Here is a 14,860-nt window from a genome sequence, read left to right on the forward strand (position 1 = left end):
CACTTGACAGAAAATCCAAACTTCTTTCCAGAATCTCCAAAGCCTTCCATGATCAGGATGCTTGACTACTACCTCTGTGACCCCAGGGTCCCACCCACCGCTCTCCTCCTCGCCAGTCTGCTCCAGGCACAGTTGTTTCATTGCTGGTCTCTCTTCCTGGAATGTCTCCCTTCTGCTTTCAGGGAGCTACCCACTGTCACCTTATCAACAAGGTTGTCCTGACCTTCTTATCTAAAATAGCACCTCTCACCCCTTGCCTCTTTATCTAGCGTTGTTTTCCTTCCTATCAGCTACTTGTCTGTGTAATGCCTGATTATATGACATCCATTCATTGGTTTGTTTAATGTCACTCTCACCCCCTGGAATGCCAGCTACATCCCAAGACCAGAACAGTGTCTGACAAGTAACATGTCCCCATAAATATTTGTGGGATCAATGAGTTTGCTTTTCACCTTCCATGAAAGGCCCATCCACACCCCTTCCCACCTTCTTTTCCCTTTTATTCTAGTCATTAATGTGGAAACATGTTTTTGACAAGTATTTTTCCCAGTTGCTCCTGATATTTTTAATTTTTTTATGATCTTTTTAATGAACAGGAGCTTCCGTTTTTTACATAGAGAGCTTTGCTCTTCTTTCCTTGTGTCCTCCCCACTCAGCAGATAATTATTTAGCTAATCCTCTTTTCTAGGTTCTGAAGGTTTCCTTTTATACACGGAATGCTGTAATCCATCTGTAATTGATCCACAGTAAGGTGGGAGGTGAGGATCTTTTCTGCCTTTTCCCCCAATTAGCCAGTTTTAGCAAATACCACATATGCAATAATTCTTTATTTCCCACAGATTTGTGGAGCTTTCTTTATTGCAGATTCAATCTTCATATATTTGAGTCTATTTCTGAGTAGCTAGTCTGTCGATTATATAATGTAATCCCAGGAGCACTAACCCTGCATCCAGTCTGTCTGGATATAATTTCTCAATCTACTGATTGCTAGCTGCGTGAACTTGGGACCATACTTAACCTCTCTGTGCCATGGTTTTGCCGTCTTCAAAATATGAGTGACAATGATACAAAATTGCCCCTTCGTAGGTCCAAGAGGCTAACCATTACCAGCCATTTCTTATGGTTAAACATAATACCTACCTCATCGGGTTGCTGTGAGGATTCAAGTAATTAATGAATTTCAGGTGCTCAGAGGAGGGCCCATCACCCATAGACGTCAGTTGTTGGCTCTTATTAGAGCAAGTGCCCTCCTCATTATGCTTGTCTTTAAAAATTCCCCAGCCACATTCATCTTTTTCTTTCTCCAGATGTATGTTGGAATCATTGGCTCACTTTCAGATAAGTCTTCGGGGACTCTGGCTGGAACTGTACCGAGGTAATCAATTCACCTGGAGAGCCCTGGCGGCTTTGAAATTCCGTCCTCTCCCCGGCCACGGGCTGGTCTCCAGCTGACTCCTTCGTCCTCCCATGTTTCTGCGCAGAGTTGAGGGAGGAGCAGGGTGAAGTATCTGGGGATTCTCCTGCCTGGAGGGAGAGTCTGGGGGTGGGGGAGGGTAGATCTGACCTAAGGGCTGGGGTGGGGGACACATGGGTCATCTTTTACTAAATCATTATTTCAAGACCAAGGCAACCCTGTCAGGGAGAAATCACGTCAATGAGAACATTTCCTGAAAGCATCACCCAATTCCTCCAGCGGAGGCTGTGGAGATGCTGGGGGAGGTTGGCCAACTCCAGGTCTCATGGGCTGAATTGCTCGGAATCTGTGGGCTCTGACCTCACCAAGGACCTGGTTAAACGTCTCCAACTTTTAGGCTGTAAACCCCAGCATTTATCTGGCTGTCCGTGGCTGGAGCGGGGTAACGTGTAGTGGAAGGACCATTATCGTTAGTATTACTGTTGGTCTTGGTATTGTTCATTCATTTTGAGAAAGCTTTCCAAAGACGCAAGTGACCAGGTCGGGAGCCGGGCCAGCACAGCCCCCAAGATTTCCAGGATGCCCAGGGCAGGACACCAAAGAGGCCATCGTGTCCCCAAGACATACCGAGGGCATTGTGGTCCTAAGCCCAAGGAAGTGGGATGCTGAACCGAGGAGATGCGTCTCAAACTTGGCAGAGTGGGAGTTGTCTCTGAAAAGAGAGAGACTGCCCCCCAGGTGGATTCACTGTCAGCTCATAGCCCAGGGGCCCTGAGAGCTGTTTCCACAGTAGCCGGCCCAGCCACTCAGCTCAGGGGCGTGACATCACTGCTACCGCTTCCGAAGCAGGACGTGACTTATCCGGAGCAGGGACGCTGAAGCCCAGGGGACAACTGTGTGGAGGAACTGGGTGACCCCTGAGGGCACCGAGTTCTAGGCAGCGAGTCTGGGAGAAGCTCGGACTCAAGCCCTGCTGTGCGGATTCCGGGGGTGCCCGGAGCTGCCCTGCACAGACTCACTGCCCGGGGAGCTGGGAGAGGGGCTGGGGTGAATGCCCTCTCTCCCCATGGCCTCTCTCAGGCTCCCCGAGCCTGTGACCCCTTCTTGTCTGTGCTCACTGGGGACGAGGGCCTTGCCTTTAGCCTCAGGGCCCACCGGCCTCCCGCGATCAAAGTTGCTGTCTTACCCTGGCTCTGAGGACCCACGGGTGTGCCTAGCAGTGTCCTGTCCGGTTCCCCATGCCCAGCCCGGTGCCAACAGAAGTGTTCTCAACCAGGGACAGCTCCCCTCTCCTTGAGGGCACTGTTGGCGGTCACATGATGGATCATACCTTTGGCGTTCGTTCGCGGGACAGTCCTACACCACCACAAGGACTGTTGTGCCACCAACGCCAGACCATTGGTGGGGGAGGGGCTCTGCAGACAGGTGGTGCCAGCACAGGGAGGGGAGCCTCCCCTGGCGTTCTCAGGAACCCGGGCCACTACTAGGGTCCCCTCATCTCATCCCCAGATGGCCTCCTCTTCAGGGTAGAACTGCCTTCTGGAGGGAGAGAGTAATTAGGGGAAAGAATGGAAATCTCCTGACTTTACAAATGTGACTTTGCAAAATGAGGCAGGAAGACAAATCTGTCTTCACTATTATTCATTAAGGAAAGTCTTTTATAAATCCCAAATTAACAATTTCTCATTTAAAGATGGGCGATTATCATTCTTTTCTGGCAATGTGCAGCTTTCAAAATGCTGAAATATGGAAATTATTGGCAAGCAAATTCCAGCCATGTTCGTGGAAAATAGGAACCCACTTCAAAACTACGGACAAATATTTTTAAAAACGATCCATCCTCTAAAGTCTAAGAGCAGAAATCACAAGCCTACATGTGGAAGCACTGCTGCGTAGGCTTCGGGTGACCCCATGACGGTCGGCACTCTGGACGGCACCGAGCCCCACGCTACTAGAAACCGAGTCTCGCCCGAGGGTACACAACGCGGAGATTTGCCCACCTAGGATCGTGACACCTCCGCGTCTGCGTTCTGCCTTTGTCAATGCTGGGCTCCTACCAGCTTTCTAAATAATCCCTCCAGACACCTCTGGAGGGAGATGGGTATCTGTGCAAACGAGTAACTGCAAATATTAGGAATGATGAAGGCCCTTCTGAAACGAGACTTCACGTCATTAGTCTTGATTTACACAACCACTGAGACCTCCCCTGCCAGCGTCCTGCTGAAGACTAAGAACGAGCCAGAGCAGGACTCCCATGCACAGCCACACTGCCCCCTCCCTAGGGGGCTCCCGGCGTGGGGGGGGGGGGCTAAGGTATCCCCACAGGGGTTGAGATAGTCTTCACGGGTTAACAGAGGAGGCAGCCTGCTGAGGTCTGAGAGTTCACTGCCCAAGGACTGGAGCCCAAGGCAGTCTGAGTTTGAGGCTGTGTTCCAGGCCCTCTGTGGGCTGCTACCATGGCCAGACGTTACTGTTCCCCTCCTCTGTGTTACACCATCAGCCTCCCAGAAAGCAAGACATCTTGAAGTTTCCACCCTGTGCCGGTCATCCGGTGAACAAACAGTGGTTCCGATGGCTGGACTGGTTTGTTCGAGTCTAGCTAAGGGGAGTCTCTACAAGGATCAGCCCCCCCCCCCACTTCCTGGGCCCTTTGCCATGTTCTGTACTCCCTCTCCCCCAAGATCTAGCCAATTCCAAATGCTGGACTCTGAAGAGAAAGAAAAACTTGAAACAGGACCAAAGTGCCCCCAGAACCCGCCCCGCCACCCCAGATCCTCCAGCAAGTGTGCTGTCCGGAATCCCTTTCCCTCTGGCACCCTCCGTCTCTCACCTCTTCCCCAGCAGGCCCATGACTCTGCCTCCCCAGGATCAGGGGGCCAGTGGTCTGGTCTTCAGCACCCAAGGCTTGTGCGGACACAGAGATCAGGTGTGGCAGTGGTCCAGGACAGACCACCCAGCTGGAGGCTCTACTCGTGGGCTAGCCACTACCTCTGCAGCCAGGCCTGCCTCTCCCAGCGGCTGTGAGATCTGAGCGCCCTGGAAAGCCTTAAGCGCTGAGTACAGCTCCTGCCCTTCCGAGTCTACTTGCACTCCAGGCCCCAGCTACCTTGGCTGGCGCGGTGGGAGGGGTGTCCTGGAAGCTTCCAGGCTGAACCACCCAGCTTGGGTTCAGACACCTGCGCTGGACTGACCCTGCCTGAGGGAGGCCAGTCCAAAGCCTGATGGGGTCACCCCCCGCCACCACTTGTTTCCTTCCGAGGTGTGGCTGGGTTCGGTTTCTGTCATTCAAAGAGAGGACCGCGCTTCCACCCTGGGGTCAAGCGGCCACTTCCAACCCCCCCAGGCGCTCAGCTCACTTGGGTCGCCAGGCCAGGTGCTTGGGTAGAAGTCGGGCTGGGGGCGGGGAGAGAAGGAATGGGCAGGGGATCTGAGCGGGCGGGAGTCCCGCGGGAGGGCCGGGTTGGGGGGTGGAGCCGTGAGGGTGGGGGAGGGAGGCGTAATGGGATTGGGTTGGTGTAATCCCATTTCAGCCTTTGTCTTTAGGCGGCCGCGGAGACCGAGCTGGGGGGCCGGGCCCTTTAAGAGGACGCACGGCCACACCAGAGACAGACCAGCACGACAAAGGCCCCAAGGGATCCGGTGGCGGGAACTCAGGAGATGGAGGCGGGTGGAGGAGGGAGGTGGGCGCCCGGCGTGACGTCCGCCTCCAAGACAAGGCCCTGCGCAGGCCTTAGCCTGGATACCAGGCCGCTGTCTCTAGCCTTGGGGGATGGGGGGGGGCCTTTAGGCAGGGCTCGCAATACTGGGCGCAGGGCCCGGGAGAGTTACCCCAGCAAGGTCGGTTAGGGTCGAGAGTGAGAATCGCGCGCTGGATGGGCTGCCGCGCCCACCGACGGCCTCCTTGCCTCCATGGAGCTCTGAGCTGCGGGAGACCCGGGGCGCCCAGATCTGCTCCTCTCCCCTTTGGGGCCCAGGGGGCGCACGATGGTTCGAGCAGAACGGGCTCTCCTCGGGTCTGACGACCTCGCCCAGAGCTACCCGGGCCTCTGCTTTCCCTTCCCTACCCCAGCGCATTGCGCAGCTCCGTGGTGGACACGCGGATGTCGATGGGGGCCTGTTCCAGGAAGAGCGTGGTGGGCAGGGGCAGGCCAGGGCCCGCACACTGGTGGAGGTGGGAGTGTTGGTGGTGGACGGTGGGGTCGGGAAGGAGGGAACAGCCCAGAGTCCACACTCGGGGATAGCTCAAAGGCCAGATGGGGTCGGGCAGGGCTGGACATGGACCTGGGGAGGGGCGTGGGTCATCCCAGAGACTAGAAGTGGGGGTGATGCCTGCATCGTGGAGGTCTGGGCTGTGTGGGGAGATCTCAGAGACCAAAGGAGATGACGGGACATGGAGTATGGGGGGCGGGGGTGGGCAGAGACCAGACTCTGGGACTCCAGGCAGTGGGGTAGAAACAGGGTGGAGCACAGAGGCCCAGGCCCTCAAAAGGGCTTCTGGCGGTGGCAGTAGGGTTGGCCAGCTGGAGAAGCGCCGAGGTCAGACTTGAGTGCACAGTGGGCTCTCAACTTCCATGGGCACCTCTGAATGGTGTTTTTGGTTCCTCCAGTGGGCTGGGGTCTCATGACCGTTGGGGATCCAGGAAGACAGAAAAATCACGGCGAGGCAGGTTGAGACATAGCAGGGAATCCCACAACTCCATGCACTCACACCCGTGCTTGCCCCAGAGCCCACTCTGTGGGGAGGGAGGCCTTTGCAGGGACCTTTGGGTCCCAGCTAGAAATCTGAACAGCGTCAGGGAAGGTGGCAGCAGCAGCAGCAGCAGCAGCACGCGCCCCGGGCGCCCCGGGTTTCTGGGACCCAGACTGGCCGATGACTGGCCCCGAGCAGGGCGTCCATGGTTGTGGATGCCACCCCTCCTTGTGGCCCGGAGCTGGCAGTGCGCACCAGGGATAAAGTGTGCTTCCCACCCCTGGCGCCACCAGGCTGGGCCGCAGCCCTGGCAGGAGACTTTGGGCACAGTGACCCCGGTCTGAGGCCAGTCGGGGGGGAGTGCTCTCCCTGACCTTCCTCCAAAGCCACGGAGGGCGGAAGTCAGCTTAGGTCTCTCACTTCTGAACTATTCAAATAGGCAATCAATTTTATGATGTAATTTATAATTTATGCAGGTTGTCTTCATACATATGGTGTTGCTTTTGTGTGTCGGGGTTTCAGGTGCTTTATCACTCTGCCGGTGTGATTTGCATTCACGTTAGGTTGCCAGGGTCGTATTTCTCCTGTTTACGCCATAAGGGCCCAAAATGAAGATTAATGCCTCCTCCCTTTGCCCGGGCCGCTTCTGGTAGACCCCAGACTGCAGCTTCCCCCTCGACCCCAGAGCCTGGCTCCCCGACAGCCCCGGCACCCAGCTTCGGGAGAAAGAGGCCCTGTCCCTGGCGTCAGGGCCTCCCAGGAAGCTGTACCTTGCAGAGGGCCCAAGCGGGCCGCCTGCTCAGACCCGCTGGAGCGGAGGCGGGGGGGTCTCCGGGGACAGAAATAGGCATGCACCTACAGGAGCCTCCTTCCCAGGGAGGCCAGGGCTGGGTGTGGGCAGGCCACTTGACTGCATGGTCACTCCAGTATCCTGCAGGTGAGAGGAGAGCCAATCGAGGTAGATTCCATGGCTGGGCTGCAGGAAGCCACCTCCAGCTTACCCCGGGCAGCGGATGAGATCTGGGAAGGCCCAGGATCAGCGAAGGTGGTGACCAGATCCTGAGGTCCACCAGAGTGACCAGGAGAGGGACAGTGGATGACTCCACTTGGGACAGGACCAGGGAGAGGGAGCAGTTGCAGGAGCCCTCTGCTAGGCTAGGCAGGCACAGCTGAAATGATTAAGCCAATTAAGCTCAAACAAACAGGCAGGAGGCTAAACGGGCTTTGACCCTGAGAGAAACCGCAGTCTTGGAATGCAGGTGCTCAGGCCGGCCACAGGCTCAGCCAGCCAGAGACTGGGGATGATCTTGGGACGCACACCAGACCTGGAGGCCCCCCCACCCCCCAAGCCGCCGCCTCAGCTAGATGCAAATCTCCTGCGAAAGGACGACCCAGGGGGCTGAAGACTAGGAGGCAAAGCTGAATGCGGAGGCACGTGCTAACTCTCAAGAGTTCCCTCGTGGACGGGGTTGGGGAGGATCCACGCGCTCCAAGCGGTCATGGCCCAGGCCGCCCCAAGGATATCCCCAGCCCCTGAAGGGAGAGTGGGACAGGTTGCCTGGGGGGCAAGACCAGTCCCATGAGGGCTCTGCTCAAGGAAGTGTAGATATGTTTTCAAAGGACGCTTGGTTCTCCAAAAGAGGGGGGGGGGGTTGCCCAACTCCCCTGGGATCTAGGGCAGAGGGTCCCCGGTAGGGTTGATGTTCCCTCACTCTCCCCTCTACAGACCCTTGCCCAGCTTGGTGCACAAGGGGTGCCGGCAGCCCCCGGGGGCTCTAGCGGATGGCTGGGGGCGCCGGGCCGGGAGCTCCCAAGCGTAATTATTTGATCTGCAGATGTAAGTGGAATTTATTGTAACAACAAATATAGTGATGTCAAAACCCAACCTTGGATTAAAGCCGGCAGCCAAAGGGGAAGTGTATTAATTTCCAACAGCATCTCAGGCCAGAGCCTATTAGAACAAGCTATTCTTCAGGCCCCCCCATCAGAATTAATCATTGGGAGTTAATTTGAAGCTCAGACAAGTTGCTGTTAATTTAGTGCAGGGAGGACGGGATGGAATAAAAAGCTGAGGTGCTGGCCGAGCCTCGTGGGTCTCATTAATCAGCCAGCTGAGACGGCCTGGCTTGATTACAATTTGCAAAAAAATTCATTAGGGCCCGGGCGATTGACAATTTTTCTCTCTGCCTGTGATGTGACTCATTAGGCAGCCAAATGAAAGCCATGATGACGGCCATGATGACAGCGGCCATCAAGCGCTGCTTGTTTATCTTCCTCCCCTCGGCCTGTCTCTCGGGCCTTGGCCTCCGCACGGGCTCTCTCGGGGGCGCCCCGGCATTGGAGGTTCGGAGGAGGGGCGCAGCTTCCCGAGAGAGCAGAGGGGCTCCACATCCCCAGGCTGGGGGTGCTCCGGCCCCTCTCCTCGTGCTTCCAAAGGGCAGGGCGAGGATCTCACAGCTGGGAAGGGCCAGGCAGCTTTGTTCCCCCGCCCTACCGGGGTGGGGATTCCCGGAGGTGGCCCCCAGCTTCTAGGGAGCTTCATTTTCCCAAGAGGTTCGTGTAGCCAAGGCTCTGGGTTCTTCTGTGCTTTCTGTACCTGCCACGGGCTTTCAGAGAAGATGGGTGGAAGTTACACCTGTTAGGGTGTAAAGGTATACGGGAAGCGGGGCGCTCCAGAATCTGACCCGGGTACCCCGCTCTCGATACCCAGGGTTCTTCCCGCAGGCCCAGAGTGGCGAGTGGGGGCACCCCTGCCCGGGAGGCCGTCGCTCCTTCGGCTGGGACTCTGCACCACCAGTCACTGTTCGCCCGGGGCGCCTATCTATCCCGCCCCCCCCCCCCCGACTGACTGACTCAGGTGTGCGGGGTGGGGGTGGGGAAATGGGACACAGTGGGGGCGACGTCTCCGCTGGCCTCGAATGCGCGGGGAGGCGTGTGGCCGGGGGAAACCTGCCTGAGCAGGTGACGCCAGCGGGTGATCCGGGTGCGCGCACCAGCTGGCCACTGGCGGGATCGTGGGTGGGGGGTGGGGTTGCGGCCGGGCCTGGCTGACCCGGCGCGAGCGCAGGGAAGGACCCCGGCGCAGCCTCCACCAGGGGCTCCAGGGCTCTTGGCGGGGCGGGGTGAGGGGGGGACGGCAAGGATCCCCTAAGGTCTCCGCGCCCCGCAGAGCCGGCTGAGGCCTTCGGAGGACCGGCTGCTCCGCTGTATTGTGCTCGAAAACCAAGTCTGGGCCATTTTCCGCGCGTGGAAATCTTAGGAACACGGCGGGAAACGCTGACTCGGTCGCCTCCGTCCCTCACCTTGTGCCTTAAGTGTCGACGGAGGCCGCAGTCCCCACGGCCCTCCGCGGTGGGGAGGTGACGGGTTGTAAGCGCAGTACTTTAGGCCAAGACTAGTATTGACCGAGGGCGCATCCGTGGTGGGTACCGCGCGCGGTTGCTTGGGAGCCTGCTCCCCACGCCGAAGGCCGAGGTTGGCGAAGCCTCTGGCTTCTTTCTCTTCGCCCTTGAGGCCGCAGGTCAGCGGGCCGCGCTCCCTCTCGCTCGCCCGCTCCAAGCCCCTGGAGAGCCCCAGGCCCGTTCGCGACAATCTCCGGGGGCCCTGGCCTGGCGTTTCTGGATCGGGAAGGGAGCGGTCGTCCAGGGCTGGCTCGGGGGCGCGGTGCCCGGGGCTGAGGGCCGTGGGCCTGGGGGGCCGGGGTGCGCCCTTCCCGCGCCCTGTGAGCCGCCCGGCCCAGGCGGGGAGCTGACCAGCTCTCAAGTAACCTTGCGGACCCAGCCGCCACCCCGTCTGCGCTCCTCTCCTTTTTGTGCTGCCGACCGCCCCAGAGCCCTCCGGGTGGGGCGGTGGTCGTGGCCCGCCCCTCCGGCCCCGCCCGGAGAGGGAGGTGCGCTGCCTGTGGACGCTCACCGCACGCCGGGCCCTTGGAGCAGAGCGCTGCGGGGAAGCCCAGCTGGGTTGGGTGGGTTTCTGCTCCCGTCACCAGATAACGCCTGGAGCCTGATTTATGGGCGCTTGGCCCAGCTTGGGGCGCTAGCACCGCTCCTTTTCCGACCCGGGATGTTGGTAAGAAAACGCGTTTCCTCCCTGGCAGTGGTCGGTTTAGAGCATCAGGAGTCTGTGAAAAGCCACCAATACCCGCGCTCGCTTTCCCTCCTTCGGGAGCCCGCGGCCTCCTCTGGCCTAAGTTTGCCAGCCTCCTAGGTATTGATTAGAGCAGGCAAAAGGGGAGAAGTCAGCTTTCTAGGATGGAAAGGAGGCTCCCTTAAATTTAAAACCCAATTAGAGCTCTCGCTCTCCACTTAAAAACCTGGTAGTAGGGTGCAAGGTGGCTGATGGACAGGGGACTTTTATCCAGCACTGGCCCCAGACCAGCCACCTGGCCATAGCCTGGCAGTGCCCTCGAAACAGTCAAATCTGGACACACTTATGAGACCCAGAGATTGGTCTTTTTTTCCCCCTTCTCTCTCTCTCTCCTTTTTATTATTCACAAGACTGCGATTGTTTAAATGTCATAACTTATAAGAAAAGAAGCTACATTGAAATAAATTAAACACAACGGAGACGTGCTTCAAACATGGCTCAGATAGGATGTGCAACCCCAGGAAAGAAAGCCAGGCAAAACCAAAGCAAAGCAAATCTCCCGGCTGCCCCCAAAACATCTGCTTTTCAGTCAACTAAAAAAAACACAAAAAACAAAAACCCACAAAAAAACACAAAAACCCCAATCAACCAAACAAAAAAACCCCCAAAACCAAGATAGAACCAAAAATGAGCATAAACCCCATGGTTTGTTCTGGAGTGTTGTGTTTACCTTTGGAAAAGTATGGAAAGGAGGCTGCTATGCGTGGAAGATTACAGCAGAGGGTTTGTTTTCTTCTGGAATGTGAGTGGAGAATATTACTGGGTAGTTTGGTCCTATAACTTTCAAAATACTGCGGCTGAGATCCAGTTTATATAGATATCTATGTACAAAGTAGGATAGTATAATAAATATTTAGTGTGTCTTCAGGTGTAGCTGTAGCTCCTTCAAAAGCAGTCTTTTAAGCCTTTTTAATGAATATACTCTCAATGTGCTTGGGGTGTCCAAAGTTGGGTGGGGGTGACTTTGAGTTTTGCTTCAAACATGGCAGAGGCCACCACGGTTCCCTCCAGAGCTGTGGCTTCTCCGCGGTGGTCCAGGCCCCGGGTTCTCCCTGGATCCTCAGGGCCGGGCCTGCTCCAGCTGCTGATGCTGACTTCTGATGGCGAACCTGCTGACGTGGACGGGGATGGGGACGACGATCTTGGGGTTCCTGGAGGGCTCCCCTGTCTTGGAATTGGCATTGCCGGCCTTGACGCGTTTCCACTTGGCCCGGCGGTTCTGGAACCAGATTTTCACTTGCACCTCGCTGAGTTTGAGGGCGTGGGCGATCTGCGAGCGCTCGGTCAACGAGAGGTACTTTTTGCAGTGGAACTCCTTCTCCAGCTCGAGCAGCTGCTCACTGGTGAAGGCAGTCCGCCGCCGCCGGTTCTTGCCCGTGGACGTGGTGCTGCCCGCCGCGCCGCCGCTCGGCGGGGTCTCCTCCAGTGCGTGGCCGGGGTCTTCTTCCTTGTGAGCCGCCTGGCCAGTCAGATTGTCATCCGAGCTGTAGTCCAGATCACTCTCCAGCGAGAAACTCTCCTCCTTGCCCTTCGGGTCGTCTTCCAGCTTTGACTCGTCTTTCCCTTGCCCTCTGACGGCCCCGACTGAAAGCAAAACCAAACGGCGTTTTATTACATTTCGCACACTGGCCTTCCTTTCCCCTTCCCACCATCACTTGGGCATTTCCCCCCCTTAGCGGATTGTCTTTCTATGACATTAACACATTGTGATTTCCTGGCCTTTGAGGGGCAGAGGAGGGGGGGGCGTGAGAAAGCTCAAAGGAGGAAAGAAGACAGTACAGACGACGGCCCTTTGCCCAGAACCATCACTCAAGGGGCCCCAGGCCACGTCTGCACCCTCCCAGCCTCCAGCAGCTTAAGGCAGAAGTACCAGGAGGCCCAAGGCCCAAGAGAGCATCCTCTTTGTCCCCAGGGTGGGGGCTGGGTGAGGACGGAAGAGGAAATTCATGATCCATCTTGCCCCCCCTCCCGCAGTGAAAATTTAGTGAGCCTCAATTACATCACAGTCAAAGCGGGGACACAGGGAGGTATAGATCCCGGACCGTGTCTTTTTTTTTTTTTTTGGCAGATAATGTTGGCAAAAGGGAAGTTTTGAAGCCTAAGGAGAACTTCCCACCAGACACCACAACACACCGGCAGACGCACAGCCTCCCAGAAATCTGTTTCTGCCGGGCAAGCCCAGTAAAGGGGTTTGATAAGTCTGGGGGAGTACCCCCCCGGCGCCCCCCCAGCACACGCAATATTGAGACACATAGCCCAATCCGCCACCCCTAAAGGCTGAAACCTATCCGGGACCCCAGGTCACGGCTCGCAGGAGGGGGTGGTTAGACTCCTCCAAACTCGCCGCCAGCCAGGTCAGCTGCCCCGTGCAGCAGCTGGCCCCGGGAGCTGAATGCCACCCCACCCCCTAGCTTGTTGCTCCGCTCTAAATGCCCCCCGGAGGCCTCGCGGCACTTCTCGGCCGCGTCCTCCTGCCGCTAAGGAGGGGCAAGCCGGGGCGGGGTGTCGGGAGGGGGCTCGGCCTAGCCCCCTCGGCCCCAGCGGGAACCCGGAGCTGGCTCGCCCCCGCCCCCTCCCGCCCCCGCGCCCGGGTCGCGCGCGCCGCCGACTCACCGAGCGACGCCTGCACAGCCTCGGCGGCGGAGAAGGCAAGCAACGAGCCCTCCTTGGCCAGGAAGCCTTTGCCGTCCTCAGTGTCGGCTTGCAGCGCCTCCGCCTTGTCGAAGTTGCCGCCACCCGGCAGCGGCTGCGGCGCGAACTTGCGGGCGGCCGCCGCCTCCTGGTGCTGGGGAGACGCAGAGAAGCCTCCAGGAAGCGTAGCCATGAGCGTGGAGGTGAGCGCCATGCCCTGCGCCAAGCTGGAGCAGAAACCGGTGGGCAGGCTGGGGATCTGGTGGTGAGGGTGCGCGGGCGGCAGCGCGGGCTGCAGCGCGGCCTGGGGCAGCGCGGGTGGTGGCGGCGGCGGCGGCGGCAGCACCACCGGCCGGTAGGGCATAAACATGGGGTAGCCGGTGTAGACGAAATGGCCGGGGCTGGGCTGTGGCGGGCTGCCGATCAGCGAGTCTATGCTGAAGGCGGTACTACTCCCCAGCGGGCGCTGCATCATCATCAGCGACGGCGGGAACGCTGCGCTCATAGACGCGCTCGGGAGAGGCCAGCGAGAGGCGAAAAGTCCCCGCGCCGCGCCGCCGCCAGGAAGCCCCCCGGGCGCCGGGAGCACAGCCGGGTGCGCTGGGCAGGGGCCGAGCGGAACCCTGAAAGCAGGCGCCGCCGACCCTCAGTCCTGAGCGGGTTGCATGCCCGGCGGGAGCGCGTGCGGGCGGTACGCGGGGTGAGGCCGAGCGCCCCGGAGTGGAGAGGGCACCCGGGCCCCGCGGGCTCGCTGGAGCCGCTGCCCGCCGCTTGCCCGTCGGAGCCCGCGCGAGTCTCGTCTGCCACCCTCGGCCCCGGCTCTCAGCCGTCGGTGCGTCCGTCTGTCGGATCCGCAGTCCGTCGACTCCCGCGGGCCGCTGGGGAGCGCGCGAAGCTGGCGCTCTTGTCTTCGGCGGGCGCCGCCAGCACCTTTAAATCGCGCTCCTCTTTCTCATTCACATTTTGCCTGCTGCCCGGCCGGGCTTACCTCACGTGGGGCCAGGCGCCACCGCCTATTGGCTGCGCCGGGAGGGGGCGGAGCGAAAAAGGGGCTCCGCCCCTTCCACCAGGGCTGGCCGGGAGCCTGCTGCCCGCGCCACCAGCCAAGCGCGAGGGGCAGAGAGCCGGGACCCGCGCGCCGGCCCCGCGCCGCGCAAACTTGAAAAGGGCTATGAGCTCCAAAGCTCCAAGGCTCGAAACCCGCGGCCCGACAGCCTTGTCGAGGCCGCCTCCCAGGGCAGCTTCCGGGGTTGGGACCTACCTCGGCTGGGCCGGGGGCGTTCTATTTCTTCCTCAAATGCCCGGGAACAAACCTGTCCGCGGCTCTCCCTAGCGTTGGGTGCCGCTCCTGCGCCCGTGCTCCAGAAGAGGTTCCTAGAATTGGGAGCAAAGTCCTGTCCCTTCACATCCGCCCCCAGGGCGCTGGTCGGGAGCTGGAAGGCCCTAGTCACCGGCTGGAGCGGGCCGGGTTCCTCGCTGCGCCCCCCGCGCTCCCAGGTGGGGCGGGGAGGCTGCTGGTCCCCCCCATCCCGACCTGGGCCCTCCTGTGAGCGATCCCTTCTCATTTTTCATGACATTCTTAATCATCGCACCTATTTACACACTTTGCCTGCTCGCACCAAAATAACAGCCACGATAATTATGATAATAAAGCGAGTCCTTTATCTGCTCCATCCTCGGGGAGGAAGGGGGAGTTGCTGTGCCTCCAGATTGTATAACGTGAGATTATCCTGATGAAAGCTTTATGATGTTTGCTCAAATAAAAGCTGCGTTTTGTAAATAGGCGCTAATTAAGCACGTTGAGAACCGAGGGAGCGCTCACCCCGGCGCCGCCACCCGGTTTCCTGAGCGAGGACTCGAGGGCGCGCGGTTCCCCTTTGCTTACTGCAGGATGGAGCGGCTTCCCTCAAGATGTTACCCCTGCCTCGACAATGGTAAAATCCCAGAATTTGGGAATAAGGGAACTGGCGGGAGAGAGT

The 14,860-nt window shown here is 58.8% G+C and overlaps 1 protein-coding gene across 1 annotated transcript; it reads right to left on the minus strand.

Annotated features, from left to right (window-relative positions):
* Positions 1-10,834: 10,834 nt before the first annotated feature.
* On the minus strand, positions 10,835-13,753 carry GBX2 (gastrulation brain homeobox 2). The gene is made up of 2 exons (XM_046019539.1): positions 12,864-13,753; positions 10,835-11,834 (listed from the first exon to the last, which is right to left on the minus strand). The coding sequence occupies exons 1-2, from the start codon at positions 13,384-13,386 to the stop codon at positions 11,311-11,313; spliced, it is 1,047 nt and encodes a 348-aa protein (XP_045875495.1). The 5' UTR covers positions 13,387-13,753; the 3' UTR covers positions 10,835-11,310.
* Between the last annotated feature and the right edge of the window lie 1,107 nt (positions 13,754-14,860).

The sequence above is a fragment of the Meles meles genome, chromosome 9, assembly GCF_922984935.1.
Source record: "Meles meles chromosome 9, mMelMel3.1 paternal haplotype, whole genome shotgun sequence".
In the NCBI taxonomy this organism is placed as follows: domain Eukaryota; kingdom Metazoa; phylum Chordata; class Mammalia; order Carnivora; family Mustelidae; genus Meles; species Meles meles.

What these genes read in the sequence shown, in the direction of transcription:
- GBX2 (XM_046019539.1), bottom strand. Translation starts at nt 13,386, where the DNA reads ATGAGCGCAGCGTTCCCGCCGTCGCTGATGATGATGCAGCGCCCGCTG. An exon ending in GGCTGTGCAGGCGTCGCTCG is followed by an intron (nt 11,835 to 12,863) that starts GTGAGTCGGCGG and finishes TTTTGCTTTCAG; the next exon opens with TCGGGGCCGTCAGAGGGCAA.